This window comes from Choloepus didactylus, chromosome 4, assembly GCF_015220235.1.
Source record: "Choloepus didactylus isolate mChoDid1 chromosome 4, mChoDid1.pri, whole genome shotgun sequence".
Taxonomy (NCBI): Eukaryota; Metazoa; Chordata; class Mammalia; order Pilosa; family Megalonychidae; genus Choloepus; species Choloepus didactylus.
Window position 1 is genome coordinate 52602113 of NC_051310.1, and position 23044 is coordinate 52625156.

The window sequence follows — 23044 nt, forward strand, 5'->3', positions numbered from 1 at the left end:
CCAGGGAGCACTTTTGAAACATCTGAACTTAAAAGCAAAAATCAAGGGGCCAGGGAGGGACAGAAGTTGTTAAAGATAACAATTAGACGGCTACAAAATTCTATTATTTCTCTACCCTTTTCATGGCAGACTCATCAAACTCAAGCATTTAGTAATATATAGAAGGACAATTGCATTTCCATATTCCTTTGCAAACACTTTTGTTGTCTGTCTTGAGTCAGAGCAACAAGATTACTGAACAATTCCACTGATAGAAAAAATGATGAAATTTATTACATGTTACAGCTTGCAAGTGTCATGCAGGGATCAGGGCCCGAGTGGACTCCTGATTCCAGCCTGTGTTCTGTGGCTGTGCTCTTCCATTGCCTTGTCCACATTTCAAACATTTAAAAATTCAACAGCCTCAAAATCTCACCATGATAACAGCTTCAAATCTTCTCTTAGAAAAATGCAGTGAGACTCCTGCAAGAAAGCTAATTATAGGCTTAATGCTAGTATAGGTCAAATTGATTCCTTACCAACACTGACTTAGGTAAAAAGCCTGGCACTGCAGGGGAGCCCAAGAGGTGTGTTATGAGCTCCAGAACCCAGGCCAGGCCAGCAGGTGAAGGGCTGACCTTAAGAAATTACCCACCAGAATTTCAAAAGCTTTCAAGTGAAAAATCACCAAAGAGATCATGTTTATGACATATGCTTGAATTGCCCCTATAAACCGGCATTTAAGATGAACATCATTCCAACCTTAGCAGCTTGACTTTACCTTCCACTTTAGGTTTGACTTCTGCCACACGCTCTGCAAACTTCTTTTTGAAGTACAGCGACTGCAACCTTTGCTGATAATGATTAATTCTGTAAGAGCAAGTACAAGCTAATTAGGATTCACTTAATATGGGTGTATGGACACTGAGGCAGAGCTATTGTGAGCAACTCTCCTTCCCCACCTCCCCAGCTCCTCTCCCACACAGGTACACAGGGTACTAGGCCAACTTTGCCTGCAGAGCCCATTTCCATCTGACCTGTCCCAAGGATTCAGGCTGATTGCAGCAGAGCCCTTAGCTCCCAAACCTTTAAAGCAACTGCTAAAAACAGTGGGAGCTGGCTGCTGTTGATTAAAGCTTCCTTTCCTCTCTCAGAGTCCCAGTAGCTCTTTCGAACATAGGGGAGATGCAATGGAATGAAAACGTAAAAACTCTCCACACTGCTGCAAATAAAGGACAGTTTGCGACACTTTCTCCATGCTTCTTAATTTTCCACAAAGTCTTGAGCATCCTCTCCTCACTCCTTTCACTTTCATAACAGTTAGCTCCCTATTTGCTCCCCTCAGGGTTAGCAAGCTCTGCCTTCCAAGATAGCAACTAGTAACTAGACAGAACTGGGATGCACACTGTCCTTTGATACCCACCAAAACAAGATGTTCTGTGTTGCTGAGGGGGTCACACTGGGCATTCTCACCCAAGCCTTCCAAACCCAATGCCTAACCTGTTCTATTATAGAAATTTCAGTCTAGTAGGACTAGGGACCAGACCCTTCTCCAAGGCTTTACCAGATAATCAGACAGACTTAGGTTCATTGCCCAGATTTCTCTTATTATATGACCTTAAACAGATACCTTAATTGCTCTGAGTCTTCTTTTCCTTGCCAGTAGAATGAAGAGAATACCTCCTTATTTACCTAACAGTCTACCTGGCAGGGCTGTTAGGAGGATTAAATAACATGATGTATGCAAAGAGCTAGACACTTAAGAATGGGTAACCATTGTAGGTGGCTATTCATTTGTCTACAAATAAGGTTGCTGGTGCATGTTTCAAAATTTCACAACCATCCTTTGTCTTATAGCAGCGCATAAAATGACAAGATGAGATGTAACAACAAAAAAATGAGTCTGGATGTGGCAAAAATGTAGAACGAGAGACATGTTCATGTTGGCTTTCCCCAGGAGGCCTTTGGAACTCAGGAGAGTTTTTTGCACTGAGACTGACTGAAAGTTTCAAGACTACTGGTAACCTTCTCCAATGCAGGATCAATTCACTTGGTGTTGAATGGCAAGTAAACTTAACTCTCATGACAAGCCCATTTAGTAAGCAGTGGCTGCCTGCAGGCCCTTCTGGAGAAGAGTTCAGAAAGCTTGCCAAAGGTCCAAGGGGAAGAATGCCATGATTGATACATGAAGTCTGCATGTGTCATCGCCTCAGACCCTGGCTGTTTATGTGGGCTATGAGGTTGACATAGCCTGAGTCCATCTCTTTCTTCTGTTTTACAACAACCCTGAGATGCCCAGGTAATAGAAGGTATGAGATACCATGCCAATAAATCAAAGTGGTAGGGAGAATGACATTAACTGGAACCAGGCAAATGTTATGAATTGATTATGTCAATGCACACGAGCCAAAGAAATCCAGAAATGGAGATAACTGTAAAGAAGGCCTGACCCTGGCTCACCCATGGGCAAGGAATCAAATAAAACAATCAAAATGTCCATGTAGTATGGACTCGAGAAGATTTTAGAATTTTAGAAGGCTTCCAGTTAAATGAGGTTAATTGGTCTAAACACTCCCCTGAACTGAAAGTTAACTTCCTTAGAAACATAAGCGGCATCTTTACTTTTTAAGCATTTTTCAAACTCACCGGCTCATCTCAAAAAGGAATCTATCAGCCTTGGCCATCCGATCTAGTTCATGTTTATGTTCCTCCAATAGGTCAATGTCACTTTTTTCAGGAACAAATTTCAAGAGCTAAAAACACACACACAAATATTAAAGCTAAGATTTATAACTTAAATTCTCACAATAATTTTTCACCCTTTCAGTTAATTTATTGCAAGATAATATTTTAATTTTTGTTTAATGTATAACCTATGCTCACAGATGATTGTTCGGATACAAAAGAAATGCTTAAAGCTTTCCACTTTAACTTGAAAGTAGTTTAAATTGATAGAAGATTTATTCCTGATACCTTCATTAGCTATTGCCTCTCAAATCATAGCGGTGAAAGTTCCTTATCAGGATCTACTTTGCACAGACCATTAGAAGAATTCTAAAGATAATTCAGTTCAACATTAACATTCCAGATGATAAAGCTGAGGTCCAGAGAGATTAAGCAACTTGAAATACAACCAGGATTACAAAGCGAACTTGTGTAATTGTCAGAAATAGAACCTAAGTCTCTTGAGTCCTAGCCCTATATATATTTTTCTATTACATCATGCTGGAATGAGTAATTCTATGTGTATTTTCCATTTGATTAGCTTATTCCTCTGGCTTATCTAATTCCATTTCCTTTTTCTGTTCCATATAGAGTTGGGTGATCGGGATTTGATTTTTATTCCATACTTTATTTTGGAACAAGAAATGTATACGGAATGATGAAGAAATGGCAACACTATTTACAGTTGAAAAAGTATTTCTGTATGTGTCTGATTTCCTATGAAGGCACAAATGTGTTTGTGCATGCACATGCGTGTGCATGCTACTTTCTAGAACAGATGCTCTTGGATTTTTTTTTTTTTTTTTAACAGTGACCCTCTAGACCCTGTGACTCTCTCCATGATATGAGATACTATCATTGAGTGACTCAAATTTTGGAGGTTTCAAAGTGTTTGTTGGATTTAACCGAGGGACCTCTGAAAACCCAAAGCAGTTAGTCTGAGTACCATCAGCAGAGTGCACATCATGTTTTAGGGTCGGAATGAACAGCAAAGCATTTAGGGAGCTGAAGGCACGGCTATAATGGGGTGGACAAGGGAGTAGCAAGAAATGAGGTGGAAGAACTAGACAAGAGCCTTCTAAGAAATTCATCTTTATTTTGGGTCACTGGATAGAACTTAAAGTTTTAGTTAGGGAAATGAGTTTGCATTTAAAAATGACCAATGTGCTTGCAGAATGGAGAATTAGAAGGGATCAGAATGTTAGGGGACTGTGACTAGATAGCTGGAGCAGTAATCCAGGTGAGAGATGGACTAGGAGGGGCAGTGAGTAGCTTCTAGAGCTATTTAGGAGGCTTTAATAAAACTGGCCTGACCTGTTGCAGGATTGACTGTGGTGGGAGGAAGGAGTCAAGGATGAGGTCTGGGCTTCTGGCTTAGGCAACAATTACACGGAGTATAATAGACAACCCCAGAAAAGAAGGTTGTAGGTGGGGTGGGGTAGGGTGGAGAGGAGAGGAGGAATCTGGTATTTGAATACTTGCAAGAGAACCATGTAGTGATTTCTAGTAGGCACTGATATGTGGGTATGTGTGCTGATTTCGATTTGTTATGTACTCCAGAAAAGCCATGTTTTTAATCCAATCTTGTGGAGGCAGACCTGTTGTGGGTGGGACCTTTTGATTAGGTTGTTTCCATGGAGATGTGACCCTGCCCACTCAAGGTGGGTCTTACTTCCCTTGTAGGAGTCCTCTATGAGAGAACAAAAGGCAGAGACATTTGGAAGCTAAGATATGTCATTCAGAGTTTGCCCCCAGAAGCTAAGAGAGAAGCTAAGACAGAAGCCCTGAGACATTTTGGAGAAAGCAATGGAAACCGGAAGCTAAACCCAGGAGAGGACCAGCAGACTTTGGCCATGTGCCTTCCCATGTGACAGAGGAACCCCAGATGCCATCGGCCTTTCTTCAGAGAAGGTATCATCCTGTTGATGCCTTAAGTGGGACATTTTCATGGCCTTACAACTGTGAAGTTGTGAACTAATAAACCCCCATTGAAAAAGCCAATCCATTTCTGGTATATTGCATTTTGGCAGCTTTAACAAACCAAAATAGTACAAAATTCTGAAGAAATCTGTAAGGAAGGCAAAGCATTGGCACTTATTGTAACAGGTAGGTTACTGACTGCATGGATGTAAGATAAAGCAGAGGAAAAAGCAGGACCAGAAGAAAAACCAGCATTTAAGGGATGGGGACAAGAGGAGGAAGAACCTTCCACTGGGCCAGTGATGCTGTGGCTGGAGAGGGCCACATGGTATCATAGGGCCAAAGGAAGAAAGTGTTTCATCATGGAGGAAGCAGCCATCATAGGTTGGTGTCATACACCACTAAAATATCAAGGAAGATAGGGACTGCAAAGTGGCCCCAGGTTTTGGCAACAAGGAAGGTGTGAACCTCCTTAGTGAGAAGAGCTCTAGGGAGGTGAAAAAAGACAGACTACAGTAGATTGAGGAGCAGAAGGAGAGGATCTAGACAGGGATATGGATTCTTGGGTCCGTGTGTGCATTTGGGGAGTGGGGGAAGGGAGAGGAGGTGCATTTTCAAGGCTGAGATTTGAACAACTGTCAAAAGGGAGGAACTGGACGAGAGAGAGACTGAAGATCCAGAGGAGAGGTGCAGTCAAGAGACTGAATATCCAGAGGAGAGGGGCAGTCAATATCTGGTTGAGACCCTGGGCAGAGGGAAGGGATGGGACTGAGCACAGGAAAGGAATGTCTTCTCTTTCCTAATGGGATGGAGAGGCAGAAAGACGGAAGTGGATGCCAGGAAGCTCATAGGTCTGGTAGTGAGGAAATTGAGGGTGTTCTGGCCTGATAGCTTCTAGGCATTTATGTTCCTGTGTTCAAGTGTGACACAAGACAGGGCATGTATTTTTTTGTTCCTCCTTGGTGCAGGATGGGAAGATAATAAGGTAAGGAGAAAAGAGAGAGAAAAAAAAAAGAGAGTGAGAGAAGGGTGGGCGTCCTTCCCTCCCACACTTTAGTGTGAATTTTTACCTACTGGGCAAGGAAATCAGTTCCAGTCTCAGGGATCCGTCAACAGATTTGCACAGTCCCCCCAGCCTTCCCACACTCTAAACTAGGTGTGCTGAGCCCAAAGGCCACTCTTCAGGGTAGCACAATGATTATCTTTCTGTTGTCACTTACAAGAGTACAGTAAGAGGCACATGCTAAAGGCCTTCCCCCTCTCAAAGGAGAGTTGAGTAACAGACTCTATAGATTTAGGCACGTACCCGGGAATAAGGAGAAAGGTATGCATTCAAAAAAAAGAGTAGCATACTGATCTCACCTGAGGGGTGGTAAGATCAGCAGCAGTACAGAAGCAGGAGAAGGAATGAATGTGGCCCAAAGGGAAATCAGAAATAGAACTAAGGAGATGCTGGCTTCAATGCTTGTCTGGGAAAAGCGTTATGTGATGAAAAGTAAGTAGGAGAATAATAGTAAAAGAAAGAGTATGGGAGGTGACCAGAGAACAAGGCACACAGAATTATCAGAGGAGACCAGGTCAAAAGTATCCTACTTGGCAAGATTCTGCTTCAGTAGACTGATTTTCTTACTTGTATTTATTTGAAGTACACTGATTTTCTTACTTGTATTTATTTGAAGTACATTCTATTTGCACTGCAAGCCCTTTGGGCAAGATTTTGAAATCCCTCCCCTCGATGAGGCATTTTGCTGGATGCAATTTCACAGTAAACAAATCTTGTGGAATTTTAAACATACGACCTTGTCCATAGGGCTGAAAGCCTAAAAAGGCCTAAGGACTAAAGCACTTTTATGCTTAATTCTTCACTCTGGGTGAGTGGAGTTGTCTTATCCAGGCAACTAGGAAGGGAAGGGTGTGTGGAGGAAATACAAAACCCTCGAAACAGGTTTAGGAATTACTTTTAAACTATTCACATATATGGCATACAAATTTCAAAATGACATAGTCATCAACTATTTTGATAACTGAAGGGCAACATGAAGACTTTTTACACTGCTAAATGTCAAGTCTTTCACCCAGGACATTTCCAGCTGCAGAGGATTCAGGGAGGGGCATGTCTGTTTTATGTGCAGTGACACCCCACACATCACTCCTCCCTGCTTTGTGTCCTAGGCCTTTTAGGACACCAGTGAGAAGCATGGAAAAAGCACACTGGACAAATAGGCACCCCACCCTGAGAAGCTTTCTTGCCAGGATCACAATTTAGCACTGCAAAATTGCCTCCCCTCTGCTCTTGGGAGCCGAGCACTGTCAGGCTTGTCAGCTTTCCCATCAGGATGAGGAGCTTGAGCACACCTACAGGGGAGACCTCAAGCTCAGCCAGGAGTCATGACTGCTTGTGTGCACAGTTGGTCCCAGGTGGACCTGGCTCCAACAAACACATATCTCTTGACTAAAATCACTCAAAATCTGTTTCTGTTCCGGAGACAAAACAGTCCTAGAGCATACTGAGACTATCACCACCAAGTACAAAAAAATTTAGGCCCAGACCAAGGGACACTGGGCAAAAACTGGTGACAATCCCTGGCATATGTGCAAATTCAACAACATTGCCATTGGGGGGTGGGGTGTGGGGTGGCAATTGAACAAAGAGGCTGAATAGCACATGACACAAGCAGAGCGTGCTACACAAATCCTGCATGAAGAGAGACCAGGCCACCACATTAGCCTTGCTGCCTGGCTATAGATAATAAAAAAAGTATTTCCAAATGCCATGGACAGAAATGTAGACTGCCTGCATGTGAAATCATGTGCTCGCTAGCACTGGCACTTAAATTTAATGGCATTTATGGCACAAGAGAATACCATACCACTTACAGAGATGAGATTTACCTTAGGAAGTTTACAATTCATCTTATGACACACACGAGGATACAGATGACAGTGCTGGGGATTTAACAGTGGCTTTTGTGCTTGTGGGAATGGTGAGCCAAGATGCAAATTGTATTGGATCAGTTTATAAAGTATAGTCTGTGATCTCATAGTATAGTGAGATTCTGGATTTTCCTGTGAAATGTAGATTTTTAACTAAAGCTAATAGATTTATATGACTCATGAAGGAAAAACAACTTAACTGTAACTTGAGAGACAGAATCTTGCATTGTGGGTTCCAAGCCTTGACATCCTTCTCATTTTGAGGAAAAAAGAGAGAAAAAAACTAGGAAAATAAAATTCTCATAAAGTCTCCTAATAGAACCATATGGAACCGTGGTTCAACTCTTCAACTCAGGGATGAGGAAGTCTACCAGCAAGAACCAGATTTTCTCCATAGCCTTCTTCATGCTGAAAGATAGTTGCTACTTGTGCTCTCGGATATGACTGGCAGCTCACCTGTTCCAACATGTCCTTGGGCAGATCTTCCTGCTCGTCCATCGTTAGAATTGCCCGTTTGATTTCATCATTGGATAATTTCAACCTGGAGAAAGGAATGTATTATTTTGTTTTTACCAGTATTGGCTTGAGTATTAAGATTTAAAACAAGATAATTCATTTTGCTAATTCAGCTGCTAAATTTCAAGTACTGTTTTTTCTCAAAATCTCTCAGTGAAAGCTTATTTCCTCACAATATTACACCTAAAAATAGTAGTTTGAAACTGCTTTAACATTCTTTCAGGACTTTATAATGCTCTGCTGACAGAACAAAGCTGCTATGTTCTATCATTTAGTTTCCTTAAGCAAAGGATTGGGAGATTAGAAATAGGGAAAATACCCATTCACGATCATTTTCTTTTATATACAGTATCCAAGAATTGCAGGTGAGAGGGGAGAACTAATTCTTATCTGATTATATGTCAGGAGTGTTTAAAGTTTGCTGTCAGGTTAAAAATGGATTTTTGAAAGCATTAGAACCTATATGTTATTGCCAAAAAATTGAACAATAGTTAATATACAAAATAAAATATATAAGCATTTCATAGTTGAGAAGTTTTCATATATATATTATTTCATTAGATCCTGAAAATAACCATGTTTTTGTTGTTGTTGTTTGTTTGTTTGTAATAGATGGAGAAACTGAGGTTCATAACGGCTAAGTGATCCGCTTGGGGTCAAACATATAGAAGTTTGCAGTACCTAACATGAACCCATGACTTCTGACTGCTAATTCCAAGCTCTTTTCATAAATATTGCTTTCCTAATTAGTATTTCATAGGGAAGAATTGAGCAAAAACACAAATCCGTTTCCTGTTTTTCTGTCTCCACCAAACTAAATGATTTACTAATTTAATTAGGGATTTATATCTTCATTATATCAGGACAATAAAGGGTTGACTGTGAAATGTGAGTCATGAAATTGAAACACACTTGTGAAATCTGTTTTTATTAGACACCACCAGTAGTTTTAACCAGGGCAAAAATTTGTAATCAGATTATTAACATGGCAATAGCATCATTCCTTTGTTTTATGTCTAAGCATTAGACACAGACTTATTTTTAATATCTTACTTCCTTACAATCCACTACAAATACAGCACATTAAAATCACTTGATCTGTGTTATTTGATGCTCTTCAAGAAGAATCACACTTAGAACTGGAGATAAGAAACAAACACACAAATAGGGAGCAACACACACACATATCTTGAACCATCTGAAATCTCTGAAAGCCGGGGCTTTGGGGCTTTGGCAGCAGATAGGCCTGGGCCCCAGACCTGGCTCTGAAACTTACTGGTCAGTGTGCCCTTGGAAAAAATGTTTATTAAGCCTCAGTTTCCTCATCTGTAAAATAGGGATAATAATAACTACATAAAATAAAATGAATGGGGGGGTGAGAATTAAATGAAACCATGCAAGTAAAATGTTTAGCATAGTACTTGGCCATAGAAAGGACTCAATAAACTATATGCATGTTCTACAAGGTGGATTGTTTCTACATCAGAAAAAAAAAGCATCAGTACTTTGAAACCTTAATATTCATGTCCAGCTATTTGACCACCAAACTGTGCTTATTGTGGTTATTATGAACATGTCCCAAAGCATTAATAAATACCTATTATTTCACAGAGTTTCCACTCTGGGTATAATACCTATTAGACACCAGAAGTAGTTAAAAAGAAATTAAAGGTGGTTATAATTGGGAGAATCACATCAGAAGCTAAAACATTCAAGACACAAATGTATGTAAAGTACACACTCAGCCATGGTCTCACAGATAAATGAGAAGACCAAATGAATGGAGGGGTGGAAATAACAGCTGCAAAAGGAGAAAAGAACAGCTAGGTGGAGCAGGACAAGGCACGCCCCACTGTGGACAACTCTGGTTTGTCCTTTTCTCTAAATTTTGACAAGATTTTGTTAAAACAATCCACCCGCTATTTAAAAATGAATGTTGTTTCATATGCCAATAAGTAGGAAAGGGAAGGAACACATTTGGGAATCCCATTGTATTCATTTCCTTTTTTTCTATTTCATATTCTTACATCCAAAGGCAGCATCTGGGCGAAATGCCAAATTGCCCATGTTAAGAAGTAAGAACCATTCTATCGCCTAGTCCAAGTTGCTGTGCCATCAGAACTTCCACATTGTGTGCGGTAACCCTGAACCAGGGCCGAGTTCTCTGAATTGTTTTTAGTCATTCTTAGGATAATCATAGCCTCATGAACATGTTCACCATCACATCATGAAGGAAAACCCTTGAACTTAAATGGAACAATTCAGCAAGTTGGCACAAGTAAAGTATGACAGAAAATCTTATATCACAAAATTAAAGTCTTGACTGTACATGCCTGGATTAGCCCTAGATTCTATGACACTAAAGGTTCTTGAGCCAATTTAAGTGTAAACACTATGGTGCAGCCATGCAAAGCCAAGAAAGTAATGTTAGGGAAGGTTTAAACGACTATTAATGAAAACCAGCTGGCTGTAGAAACATCTATAATCATCAAGAGAAGAGCTCTGCTTATAAGAAAAAAATAAATCAGTTCTGTGTCCTTTTCACACCAAGCTGAAGAAACCATTTTATGGTGCAGTTCTGCTGAGTCCTTCTGTTTTGCATTTAAAAGAAAAGGAGTTGAAAATCCGAGTGAGAACAATACTTGAAGTATCAGACTTGCATTTCATTAGCTCCCCATATGGAGCGCAGAACTTCTTGCTTTTGAAATTGTATATATTTATGCTGCTCAACTCCCAGAGGCTGTCTGGACTAAACTCTAGCTCTAATTCATAACAATTTTGGTTTCTCTTAGTGTGGCCTACAAAAAGACTAGAGACTTTAATGGATAGTATTTAAGAAAATCTACCTGTCAACATATCACCATGCACACGGGCTGTGGTATCAGACAAAGAAACCATATCTTAGGGGAAAGGGGAGAAGCAGATGCCTCCCTCTGGGGCTGTTCTATAGGCTGCAGAGTTCTTAGTATCAACTGTCACCCACAGAAAGAGTCTCTAATCTCTGTAATTTAAGGACCCTACCAATTCAAACCTTTTAATTGCTTTTAAAGCTTGGTAGTGTTCTGGTGTGCTGGAGGGTGGCAACTCTGGAGACATACAGTTCAACTTTCTTTACCAGGCAGGAAACAAACCAGCCATCTTAAACAGTGTCTAACTCTACCTTACCCTACTCAAATATTTCAAAATTTTGCCAAGATAATTGGAACATCCAGGCATAATTAAAATAAGTGAAGGATGAATGGCTAGATCAGTGTTCAGCCTTAGCTTTGCTTCAGTGGATTTAACCCAAATCCCCCTACTTTAAAGTAGCTTTTTGTGGTTTATTACTTCTGGGCTGCCATGTCAAGTGAGCATGCGGAAAAAAAGAATGGCAGAATACTTCATAAAATTGTATTTTAGGTGGGTTCATTTTGCAACATAAACCAGCTTCCAAGTTTCTTTCTGCCATTTATCTATCTATCTATCTATCTATCTATCTATCTTATTTATTATTATATTGTTTTTCTGAGAGGGGTGTTTCTGAAAGAGGTCTGTTTTAAGGAATAAAGCAGGGTGTGTTGTAAATTGCTACATGTTATCTATATGCACAGAGGAGAAAGGTTGCTCACTCTGGTTCTGGTGATGTCATTATAAGGTCCATTGTGTATAATTTGTTCTCTTCCAAGTCTGTGAAAGGCATTCCCTGGTGTCCTGGAGCTTCTGTTTCAAATTCATGCCTTCCAAACCATCCCTTTCTGAGAGCTGCAAGTGATCTGGGCCACTCACTCTATAAACACTGTCCTGACCGTTGGCACAAAAAGGGCCCACACACCTCCTCCCCTGTCTTGACCGTTTGGATGGGAAGGGCCTTCCTTCCGATTGTCTGCTCAGCTCCAGGCAAGGCTGTCCATGACAGCTGCTGCTGACCAAAGGGTCCACTAGCTTTGGTAGCATGTGGGTAAGGAAGAGCTTTAAAGACACTGTATGCATATGTGATTGCTAAAATACAGCCATGAAATTTGCTGCAGGCTTTCACTGTGGTGGAATTTATTGTAATGACTGAATTGCTCAGAAATAAATTCTTAGTCAGCAAGATAAGAAACAGAGAAGTTTGCCAGCCTTTGGGAATGAAATAAGCAGGAAAGAAGAAAGTTATAAGTGTGGAAAGGCAGAAAATCTTGACCTCATATTTGAAACATTCCTATTCTTTGTCACTGTGCACAAAAATCAGTCACCAAGTCTGATTCAGGGTTTCCTCCCATCTCTCCATTCTGTCCCTCATCACAACTCACATGGACAATAAAACAGCCTTGCTGATGGCTGCACTTGCCTACAGCTCTCGACCCCTTCCAATTGATCCTGTAGACTCAGGGGAGACTGATTTTAAAACCCTATTAAAACCAACCAACCAACCAACCAAACACTGCTCTACTCCTAAACCAACTGCACCAATTCCTGATCCCATAGGTACATATCTAGCTGTCATTAAGTAAGCAGCTACCCTGTGATGGCACTCTGACAAGTGATAACATGCACTATTTCTAATTCTTACAACTACACTACAAGTTACTACTTTTTTTATCTTCTTTTCATAGAGAAGGAGGTTATGATGTGAACAAGGGCTGGCTCATTCCCTTATAATCCTGCCTAGTCCCACCCAGTATGTTTCATATCATTAAATCCAATTGATAATTCCCTGCTTTTGATCACTGGGCTCCCTTTATTAGTTAAGCTTATACCCCACCCCATCCATGCATTTGTTCCTGCTACACACCTTGCTTGGATTTGCCTTCTCCTTCCCCTCTACCTACATAACTGTTATCACCCTTCAAGGTCTACTTTCTCTGATAAACCCTGCTGTTGCCCGTCTTTCATTTTATTGAGCTCCCCAACGCTTTCAAGGCAGACCAGTCTAAGCACTGAATTATTCACAAATCATCTCATATATGGGTCATTTTTCTTCTCCAATTAGCTGTGAATTTAAAAGGCAACAACATTATCTTAAGTCTTGGTACATCCTATTGCACCAAGCACAGTGCTAAGAAATGCTCTAAAGTGGTGACTAAAGGAAAAAGGATTAAACATGCTATCATATTATCCCTTAGCTCCTTTAAGCACTAGCTCCTTTTGGGTGTAGTAATGCAGTACAGATGAAAAGGAGTTACACTACTAACTGGTTAAAAACAACAACAACAACAACAAACCCAGAAAACAAACTGAAATTAAAGCTGCTTAATTTCTTTCACCTTTATCCTAGCACATATAACATATCAGCCACACACTTTCCTGACAAGAAGGTAAGACTGTGGTCACTAACTGGAAAAGTATCTGGTACTGAATCTTCTGTGGGAGAGAAGTTTTAGAATCTGATCAATAAGGCCCAATTACTGTAGAGTCAATAGGGACTCAAAATCATTGTTATACACAACACACTTTTTAATTGTACACATTGTAACGACATGTATTCATTAAATTGGGTTCTAACCGCTATCTAACAGATTCAAGACAAGTTCTTAAAATTGTATTTTAATGAGAATTTAGACACATTAAAGTTCTAAGTCACCTAGGCCCTGAGACTTTTGAGTTAACGAGGGAATTACATACCACAAATACGAAATAATTTCTTCAGTAATAGGATGGGAAATTTGCCAGAGAGAGTAGCAAGCTTACCTATAACTAGTGTAATTATCCTGGTTGTCACCTAGTACTGAGAATAAAATGTCTATGAGGAACTGGGTCACAGTTTTTACTCCTATAATTTAAATGCTATAGAAGTTCAGATTGATATCTCCCTTTGCCAATTTGTTTTGAAGTGGCCATTTGAACTGCAAAAGCATGAAATATATGGTGGCTTTTAAGGGAGAAATTACAGGACTTAAAAAAAAATCTTTACCCAAATCTTCATTTAATTTAGCTATATTAAGAACGGTATTTATAAAAGGTAACAAAACACTTTGCATACACAGTACAAGAAGAGTAAGTAGGCTTTGGAATTATTTTCAGTGGTATATTCCTAAGGTGGCTAGAAATTCTGCTGAACCTGAGCATGTGTTCAATGAGCAAATGTGGAAGGAAATACAGGGCCTTGCCACGCACATTGCTTCCAGTCTGAGGCAGAGATGCAAGGCTAGTGGGATGGTTTGTGTTATCTCACAAGTTGCGTTAAAATTCAGTGATCTCACTAAGCTTCAATTTCTCTTTCACTAAGAGAAACACTTGCTCCCTAAAGTAATCTATATCTACCCCAAAATCAAGCTTCCATGCTGAAAACCAAGCAGCAATTCTTGGTGTTAAAGAAACACTCAAAGACTATGTGAAAATGGTCTACTACTTGCCAACTTTACTCTCCCAGAAAGAACCCACATGCAACTTTCTTTCTAGAATGTAACCATTATGACTTATCATTAAAGCCCCAAATGTTTCAGATACTTTACACTTTCATTCACCTCATAAGCATTAGGTATCTTTGCCAAATGTGAAAGTCCCTTTTAGAGAAAGAAGAAACTAGATACAGAAAAGCTACTTGAAATGCCCCGGACAACCCAACACATTACACTAACTGAAGCTGCAATAAGATTCCAGGTTCCCAAGTTTCCTTTCTTTTTTTCAAGTTCCAAGGCCTTTATGGTCCACTAATTAAAATACAGATTTCTGAATAGGGCTCAATGTATAAACTAGCATTTCACCAAGGTTCAAGATTTGCATACCTTTTATTCATAAAAATATTAAAAAAGATGGTGAAAACATGTAACCTTGAAGTATAAAAGGTGACATTAGAAAACGTAACAAAGCATCTTCATCGTTGGTCCTGATTCTGTTACAGTGTTACTGACCAGCCAAAATATCTCTAAGGCCAAGAAACTTTGTCAATAAAGTTTATTTTACAGGATCTCTGGGTGGGAAAAATCAATTTAGGACGCTCTCTCTCTCTCTCTCTCTCTCTCTCTTTTTTTTAATTTAGGAATCTGTGGAAATTAACCTCTAAGAAAGTCGGCATTCAGCTCTAATATATTCTATTAAGGAAAGTAAGCACAAGAGTTCTTACCTTAAACAGAAGAGAACCCAAAGAACTATATTTCAACAGAATACAATTTAAAAAAAAAAAAATTACAAATGTGGTTCTGAGCTACAAAACAGAAAAGTTGGTCCTACTAGAGATATTTATTCATCATCAACAATACCTGGATAGAAGGATGTTGCAATTCTGAGCTCTCCGACCATCAATCACTGAAAGCTCTTTGACTTTAAATTTGGAACTCAGTGTGTCATCAATGGCATCTGTTTCTTTCTATAAAAAGCACAAAAGAAATCCATCAAAGTCAAACAGTGACATGCAGACTTCAGACACATGCTTTTTCTTTACATTTTCTGCTTACAAACATACCACACACACACATACACACACATGAACACAAAGCAGAGACAATGAGACGGGGAGTATATGGGATGTGGCAGAATGGAAACAAAGGCTAAAATCTAGTTGGCAAAGGGAAATAATAAGAAAAGCTGACCACCCACATTTGAAAAACTTATTTGGAAGTACAAAGGGTTTTGAAGTTGAAGATGCTAAGTGTGCATAAATTGTCAGTGAGTGGTGTCCTCCCTTTGTCCCCCAAATTTCTATGGATAGCTGACAGAAGAATTGTCTCTATGAATCAAGCTCAGCTGAGGCTAGCCACTGCCATTCCAGCCATTTGCTGGGCCCATTCATCCTTAAACCATTTGCATCCTGAGCACTCAAAAAGCCAAACCATAAATAAAAGCTCCCAATGTCTTCAAGTGTATCATGAAGCTCCCAAGCCCAGATGTTAACTTTCATTACCCAGGAGCCTGTTGGACAAAAGGAGGGGGCAGTTCAAGTTAATTACTTTAATTAGCAAGCCAAAACTAGTTGCATACTCTGCTGCACAGAAAGCTGTATGCAAAATAGCCAATCATAACTTATAATTACATGTGAAATATTGTTTGCATAAACTGGGCATCAGAAGTATTGATAAGAGTAAAAGTTCAAGGTGGAAACTTGGTAAATAGCAAGTTTGATTTTATCTGAGGTCAGAATCAATTAAAAAATAGATCATAGCGTTTTCAAAATGTAAGGAAACCAAAGAACTCCAGAACTGCATAAAAGTTTAGGAAACAAAGACAATATGGAATTTATACTAAGAGGCTCCACGTGATCAAACTTCAACTGTCTCATGTCTTGCCGACATTTCAGGCATACCTCTACAGATATTCAGTTAAGAGTTGAAATCCAATGTGGAATTACCTAGGTATTGCATCACTTTGTCTAAAAACAAATGGGATAACCAAGAAACTTCAAGCTTACAATAAGCCAAGGAGTTACATTAAGGAAGGTTTAGCTCACTTACCTGCTTGGAGTTACTGTTCACAAAGAAATCCTACAGTCATGGCAGAAGCATGGAAAAGGTAAATCAGATACATGCAGTTCAGAAATCACAGTAACAAATATGGGAAAGTCAAAGCAGTCAAGGGAATCAGGGATAAAGGGTAAAAGATGATGATTTGTGCCCCAAGGAACATCAATGAGAGTTGATGAAGATGAGAAAGCCCAAAAAGATACAATAAACAGCACAGTATTAAGCATTCAAGGTAGAGAAAGATAAAGATATTTGCTGTACACAATTTCCAATGAGGGCAAATCAAAATCAGAAAACAAAGGGCTTAAAACACCCCAGAAAGTCCCAAGTTGGGAAAGGAACAATTCTCTTTGAAAGGACCACTGGGCTCCATTTAGTTAACATGGTGATTTTCACTTGAAGCAAGAAAATGTCAATCAATTTCATCAACTTGGAGAAACTACTCCTACATAAAACATGCTTTTTTTTTTTGGTGGAAACAATCTCCTGTCTTCTTGTGTCATAAGGAAAGATTATGAAATAACAAAAGACAAGTTCAACAAGACAGGCCAGTAATATTAATCCGTCAGTACCTCTGGAAGGTCCAAAGAATGCCTGTGGGAACTCCAGGTGGATAGAAGTAAAAAGACAGAACATTCAATAAGAGATAACAAGTGGGTCAGGTGGTGAAGAACTGCTGGTGGCCCTGTCTCATCTGCCTCAGGAGACAAGGTAAACAGACTCGCCTTGAAATCATTCAAAGAAAAGACTTGGAATGAAGAGAAACAAAGAGGGAAAGGTAATTGATGTGATGTTATAAAAAAGTTGTGTCTCACTGCATACTTTTGCAATGCTAGAATGAATAGTTTCGGTGTGCAAAACACACCCCAGCTTTTGAGCCAATAGCTTGCACAATCAGCATTTGCTCAGCAGATTCCTTAAGGTCTCATTGGTCTCAGCAGCACTGCCAAGGCCGATTTCACACAGATGATCTGTTTCACATAATTCTAGCAGGAAACAAAAATGTGTCTCCCCTTGCTCCACCCATTCAAGGAGGGATTGCTTTTCTAGAATGGCATTCAAAAAATAAATTGATAACCACAAGAAATCCCTGATGTCACAGTTCTCTGTGTCTCTGTTGTAGCTGTCAAGTTTTCTACTCGTCTAAAGTTCCTTCACATTCTTTTCCTGTAAAAGTAGTTTTCTTTCAAGAGCAGAAAAGACTACGGTGAAATGAACTCCATGAGATCGTCTTAACCTACTTTTCTCTCTTAAAGAGACAATTGCTAGTTGAATTACATCCAGCTCTTACTGGCCTTCAAGGAAGAAATTTCTACAAAGTTCTTGGTAATTCGTTCTAATTTATGTTACATTCTACAAATTAAGTTCCAACAGTCAGGAAATTAAGGCTCTAGTGTAGTGGGCTAAGGAATCAGACAGCCGTCATATACTGTGTGTGTGGGCTTGAGCTCAGTCTTTCTATCTGTAAAATGAGGTTAACAAACTGGATTGTGAGGATAAATGCAATAATGCAAGTAAAGTATTTAGTACAGTACCTGACATATATTTATCAGTTCAGTATTTGGTGGCTATTAGATAGTATAATTATCTTACCAGTTTGATGAGCAAGTCTATTTTATTCCCTTTTACTCTGCCTTCAGCTGAGCTGAAGAACAGCTGATCAGATCTCCTGTTTGTAACCGTAACAGCAATAAGTGTGGCAGCCAAAGATAAGTAATGGTGAGGATGAGCGATGCCATGGGAGAGCTTAGTTCTTCTTTGCGTAAAGAAGGGTCCCTTTAAGTAATGATGCTTCCAGACCTATTTCAGGTAATTTAACATTCTTTTTGGAACCTTAAATCATTCATTCAAAATTTAGAGGGAAATTTAAAACAAAAACAAAACAAAACAAAAACCAACAACTTCTAACTGGCTTGGGGGCAAATATTATAGAATCACCTATTTGGCTCTACCTAAGAGGATGTCTGATTTTCCAGAAGATTTCTGGTATAGGGCTTAGGGTTTGGAATATCAGTAGGAAGTTAGGACTTGCGTTTTCTAGAACCAGTGCTGAGACATTCCTATAGGTAAGGTTCCACAACAAAATAATGACTGAACACATTGTAAATAATAATAATCCTTACATGAATGACTCAGTCTTTCTGAGATTGAGATCCCTTTGCAAATCTGATAAAGCTAGAAATGGCTCTCCAGAAAAATGTACACACTAATAGACGTTTATGTTATATAAATATATTTATATTGTATATTTAGATATAATATAAATAATCCTACATTTGATTAATTTTTACCATGGAGCCCAGTTATAGAAACTGTACCTTACACTTTGGTCCTGAAAAAAAAAAAAGCACTATTTACAATTCTCTCTTCTGCCTCCATGTGCCATGTAAAGGACCAAGATTACTGAAGTAAGGATCTTAAATGATTCCATTTTTAAATGGGAACACTAGATGTATATATGGAATAATTAAAATTGTAAAAAGATAAAAAAGGAAAATTCTTTGACAATTTACACAAAATTAGAAGATACCAATGAATGTGCCAAATGGGCTCCCCAGAATGACTTGTATATTTGTATATTACACATTAGAAGTTGGAGTCTGGAGCCTGGGATGGCAGTTATTCTACAAATCAGAGCAGAGAGACTTTGAAATCTTATACTATGTTCTGATACTTGGACCTAAAAGAAGAGGCTTCCTTAAGCAAAGAAAAAGAAGGAGGTGTAGATACAGTATGCTGCTAATTTGCTACTGAGATATGAATCCCTTTAAGTGAAGCCAGCACATTCAGCTCCTTTCTCCTCTCTCCAACAGCCTACACCTCACTGCTTGGATAGGAAGAAATTAACTGATAGCATCTCAAGTTGAAAATTTCTCATAAAAAATGAGAAGAACATTTTTTAATTGTATCTGAAATAGTACTGCTCTATAATGTGCAATGTTATATATTAAAATAAGTTTTATTTGTGGCTGACCTGGAAATCATGATTGAAACTAAATGGAAAAAAGAGATTCTGAGATTCAAGAAACTGGCTTTCCAATGAACTTTTGGAATTTGAGTAATTGGGAATGACTGCACGCTATTAAATTCTATTCCATGTGGTACATAAGCTTACATAATCAGCTCTGTACACCTGTGATATCCACACTGGAAAAAAAATACTGAATAGGACTGGTTTTGTTCTTAAAACAGGAGTTAAGAAAATCCTCTACAAAGCCTGACTTTCATAATGAATAAAACCATGGACTAGTAAGAACAAAGTGAAACTAAGAGTTATGCTACTTTTAGACTTAACTCTGACACTTGCTGGGACACTGAACACACACTAAGCCATGCTTTGGTTATCTGTAAAACTGGCATAATACCCACCTCATACGGTTGGTGTGAGGATTAAATAAGAAAATAACTACAACAGCCCTTTGGACACAAAATTTTAGGCTTGATGAGACTGGGAACTTTGTATATCATACCCAGCACCAGGAATGTAATAGACACTTAATATCATCTTTTTGTTCTGTATTATGGTTATTTATAGATTTTCTTGGCTCTGCTTTCAGACTATAAGTTGCTTCACGGGTCTGTATAACAGTTTTATATATTGAATCCTGTGAGGTACTTCATATAGAATCTTAAACACAAAGCAGACAGTATAAATATCTGTTCTGATTTTAATGCTATAATATTTCTCTGATACTTGCTGAGATTTTTTTTCAAAAATCTTATTCTGTTGTAGTGTCCCTGTTGCATGCATGCAGGTAATATTATTCATATTTTCATGTACTTCTCTGAGAAATTTACCTGGTCAAACAACTAGCTGAAGTCTGGAGAGTTTGACCAGGATTTCATAATTCTGGAGGGAGAATTAGGAAAAAGGAGACAGCATGGAAGAACATTCATTTGGGAATGGAAAAGAGAACAGTTCAAGTGCGATGATAATTACATAATGTATTGCCAAGACTGAAATGAAAATGCACAAGTCTTTGATGTTGCCATCAGTCATGAGACTAGGGGACAGTTCAATGACAGGCACCCCATTTCCTTTATTCTGTCCTACATATTCTTACTAGAACATCTGCATCTTTCCATTTTCTTCCCATCAACCTTCAGTAAATTAATAAAATGGCCCAAATACTCTCATTTGGGAAATGTCTTTACGGTTTAAAAGAGCTCATCTCTTAAGAAAAAAAATATATACCTATTGCAAACTATATACTACAGTTAATAGTATTTTAACATTCTTTCATCAATAGTAGCAAATGTACTATACCCAAACTATGAATCAATAATGGAGGGGGGGATGGTTAGCGGTATGGGAAGATGGGAGTTTCCTTTTTTTGCCTTTACTTCTTTTCTGGAGTAATGAAAAATGTTCCAAATATTGAAAAAAATTAATTGTGGTGATGGATGCACAGTTGTATGATAGTACCATGGACAACTGATTGTACACCTTGGATCTTCAGATAGTTGTATGGTATGTGAACAATCTCAATAAAAACTACAAAAAAAAAAAAAAAAGGTCCCATCCCAAATTCTTACACAAAGAGGAGAAACTATTTGAATTACTCAAGCTAAGCATTTCAGGTGTGCTGAAATTGTTCTGCATAAAATGCTGTTGAAACTATGGTCACCATTGATATTACCTACAACTCCACAAGTCCATTTAGTGTGAAGTACAACTACAACTGAAATAGTCTGGTCTATCATGATGGGGAAGTCTACTGACTACTCAAACAGTGACTGGTTGCTAGGAGACAGACAATTACTCAACTGTTAAACTTTCCTCAATCCTTCTGTCAGAGCTCTTGAGTACTGTCCACATATTTATCCCAGAGCACTTTGGCAGCATCCTCTTGTACCTTCTGCTGAAAGCCAGTTAATCATGAGACTTGTAAACTTGAGTATTTCCACTACCTATCTTCATAACAAATGTAACCCACATGCTCAGGCTTGAATAGCATCATTAGGAATAACTCCTGCTTTCCCTCCTTTAATTTACTTCTTCAAATTCTTAAACCTCCATCTTAGATCACCAGAATAAACCAGTGTTACTGATTGAAATTGAACTGGGAAATCAATAGGATATGAACCTAGGTCAGAAGACTCTTTGACCCTATACCAGGAAATCTGCTAAAATGTCCTATGACTTCATGTCAAGGTCCAGAGGACACCTTCTTGGACAGCAGAGAGAGGAGGTATACTGCAGCCAAGCAGGAATGAATCCGAGCACCTGCTCTAGGAGGAGTCTAAAAACACCCTTTTTCCCTTAAAAAATAAAGTGCCTGGCTTTCTACTGGTCAATGCCTTATCTTCTTTTTCATCATTTTCCTTCATTTGGTGTGCACAACACTGCATAAGTTTGCCTTCATCCTTATAGAGACCACAGCTGAGAGCTTCTATGTCAGGGTTCATGTCACCATTGCAGACAACCATCTGTATTTTTATACTTTATATTTATTAAAGTAGCATAAAAGGTTCTTCAGAGATGCTTTCCCTCTTTTAGGTGAAAAAATTCTGGCTAAAGGACATAGTTTTGTTTTGTTTTGTTTTTTTCTATTTCAGATGAGTCAAAGGCCATTTTAAAACTAAAAAGGCCTCAGCTTTAAATTGGGATATAGACTGATTATATCAATGCTAAATTGCTTGAAGTGGATAACTGCATTTAAGGTGGTTATATAAGTGATATCTGTGTTCAAGCAGCAATATGTACAAGTGCCCAGAAAATGGATTGATTAGGTAGACGGATAGATAGACAGATGTTCTGTGGGGGTAGGGAATATTGGAGTTCGCTGTATGAGGGTTGCATTGGTTTTCTTTTTTTGTTTTTGTTTTTTTAACTTTCCTGTAAGTTTGAACATATTTCAAAATAAAAAGTTAAAGGAAAAAAAAAAAGCAAAATCCTCAGCTTTTGTTCCTCCCGGCCTCAGGCCACCTTCTGTCTTGGTGCTTGGCCTTTCTCTTCTGAGGCACTCTTAACTTGGGAGCCGAGCCAGACCTCGGTAGATAGGAAGTCTGCTGCTTGTTTGAGGATGTTCCACCCTAGACGTGATTCCCCAGGGAGTTCAGGACCTCCCAGCAAATCCTGAGGAAAGCCCCTGTGCAGACGCCCGACATCTGTGAGTTCCTGTTTAGGATACACTCTATTCCCTTTGTCATCCCTCAGTCATCCTTAAGAACCTTTTCTCTCACACTCCTAGACTCAATTTTCCTCTCCTTGGGTCTCTGGTTTACCAGTGCCTGCTTTGGACCCCTTTGTTTGTTCTTCTGAAATTCTCCATTCCTAGTCACCTTGCTGGGACCCTTACGAGGCTCTACTAAGATGTGCTTTTGAGAAGTGTGAGGTACCATTCAGATATGACCTGAGCTCATGCCCTGATGCTGACTACTTGACCACATCACCATGCAGCCAGGAGGCACTGAATCACGTGTTCTTGCTCCTGTGATGAAAGCTCTGCTCACTTTTCAATAGATTCTCTGTATTTTCTCCTCCTGTGTATCACTGCCACACTTTCTCAGCCTTTGCAACCACACTTCTGAGTCTATATCATATTCATGACACAGAGTAAAAATGTTTCTGGGTTCTTTCTAGCTGCCAAATAATATTCATTTACCAACCG

General features: G+C 39.1%; 1 protein-coding gene across 2 annotated transcripts in view; it reads right to left on the reverse strand.

The window, feature by feature from the left end:
• Positions 1-23044, reverse strand: part of DAAM1 (dishevelled associated activator of morphogenesis 1) — a 177369-nt gene that overhangs the window by 17054 nt on the left and 137271 nt on the right. For both annotated transcript variants that reach the window (XM_037832610.1, XM_037832611.1), the window contains exons 16-19: positions 15234-15340; positions 8014-8098; positions 2626-2732; positions 761-849 (exon numbers count right to left, since the gene is read on the reverse strand). In XM_037832610.1, coding sequence (XP_037688538.1) covers positions 761-849; positions 2626-2732; positions 8014-8098; positions 15234-15340 — 388 coding nt within the window. The remainder of the gene's footprint in view (positions 1-760; positions 850-2625; positions 2733-8013; positions 8099-15233; positions 15341-23044) is intronic.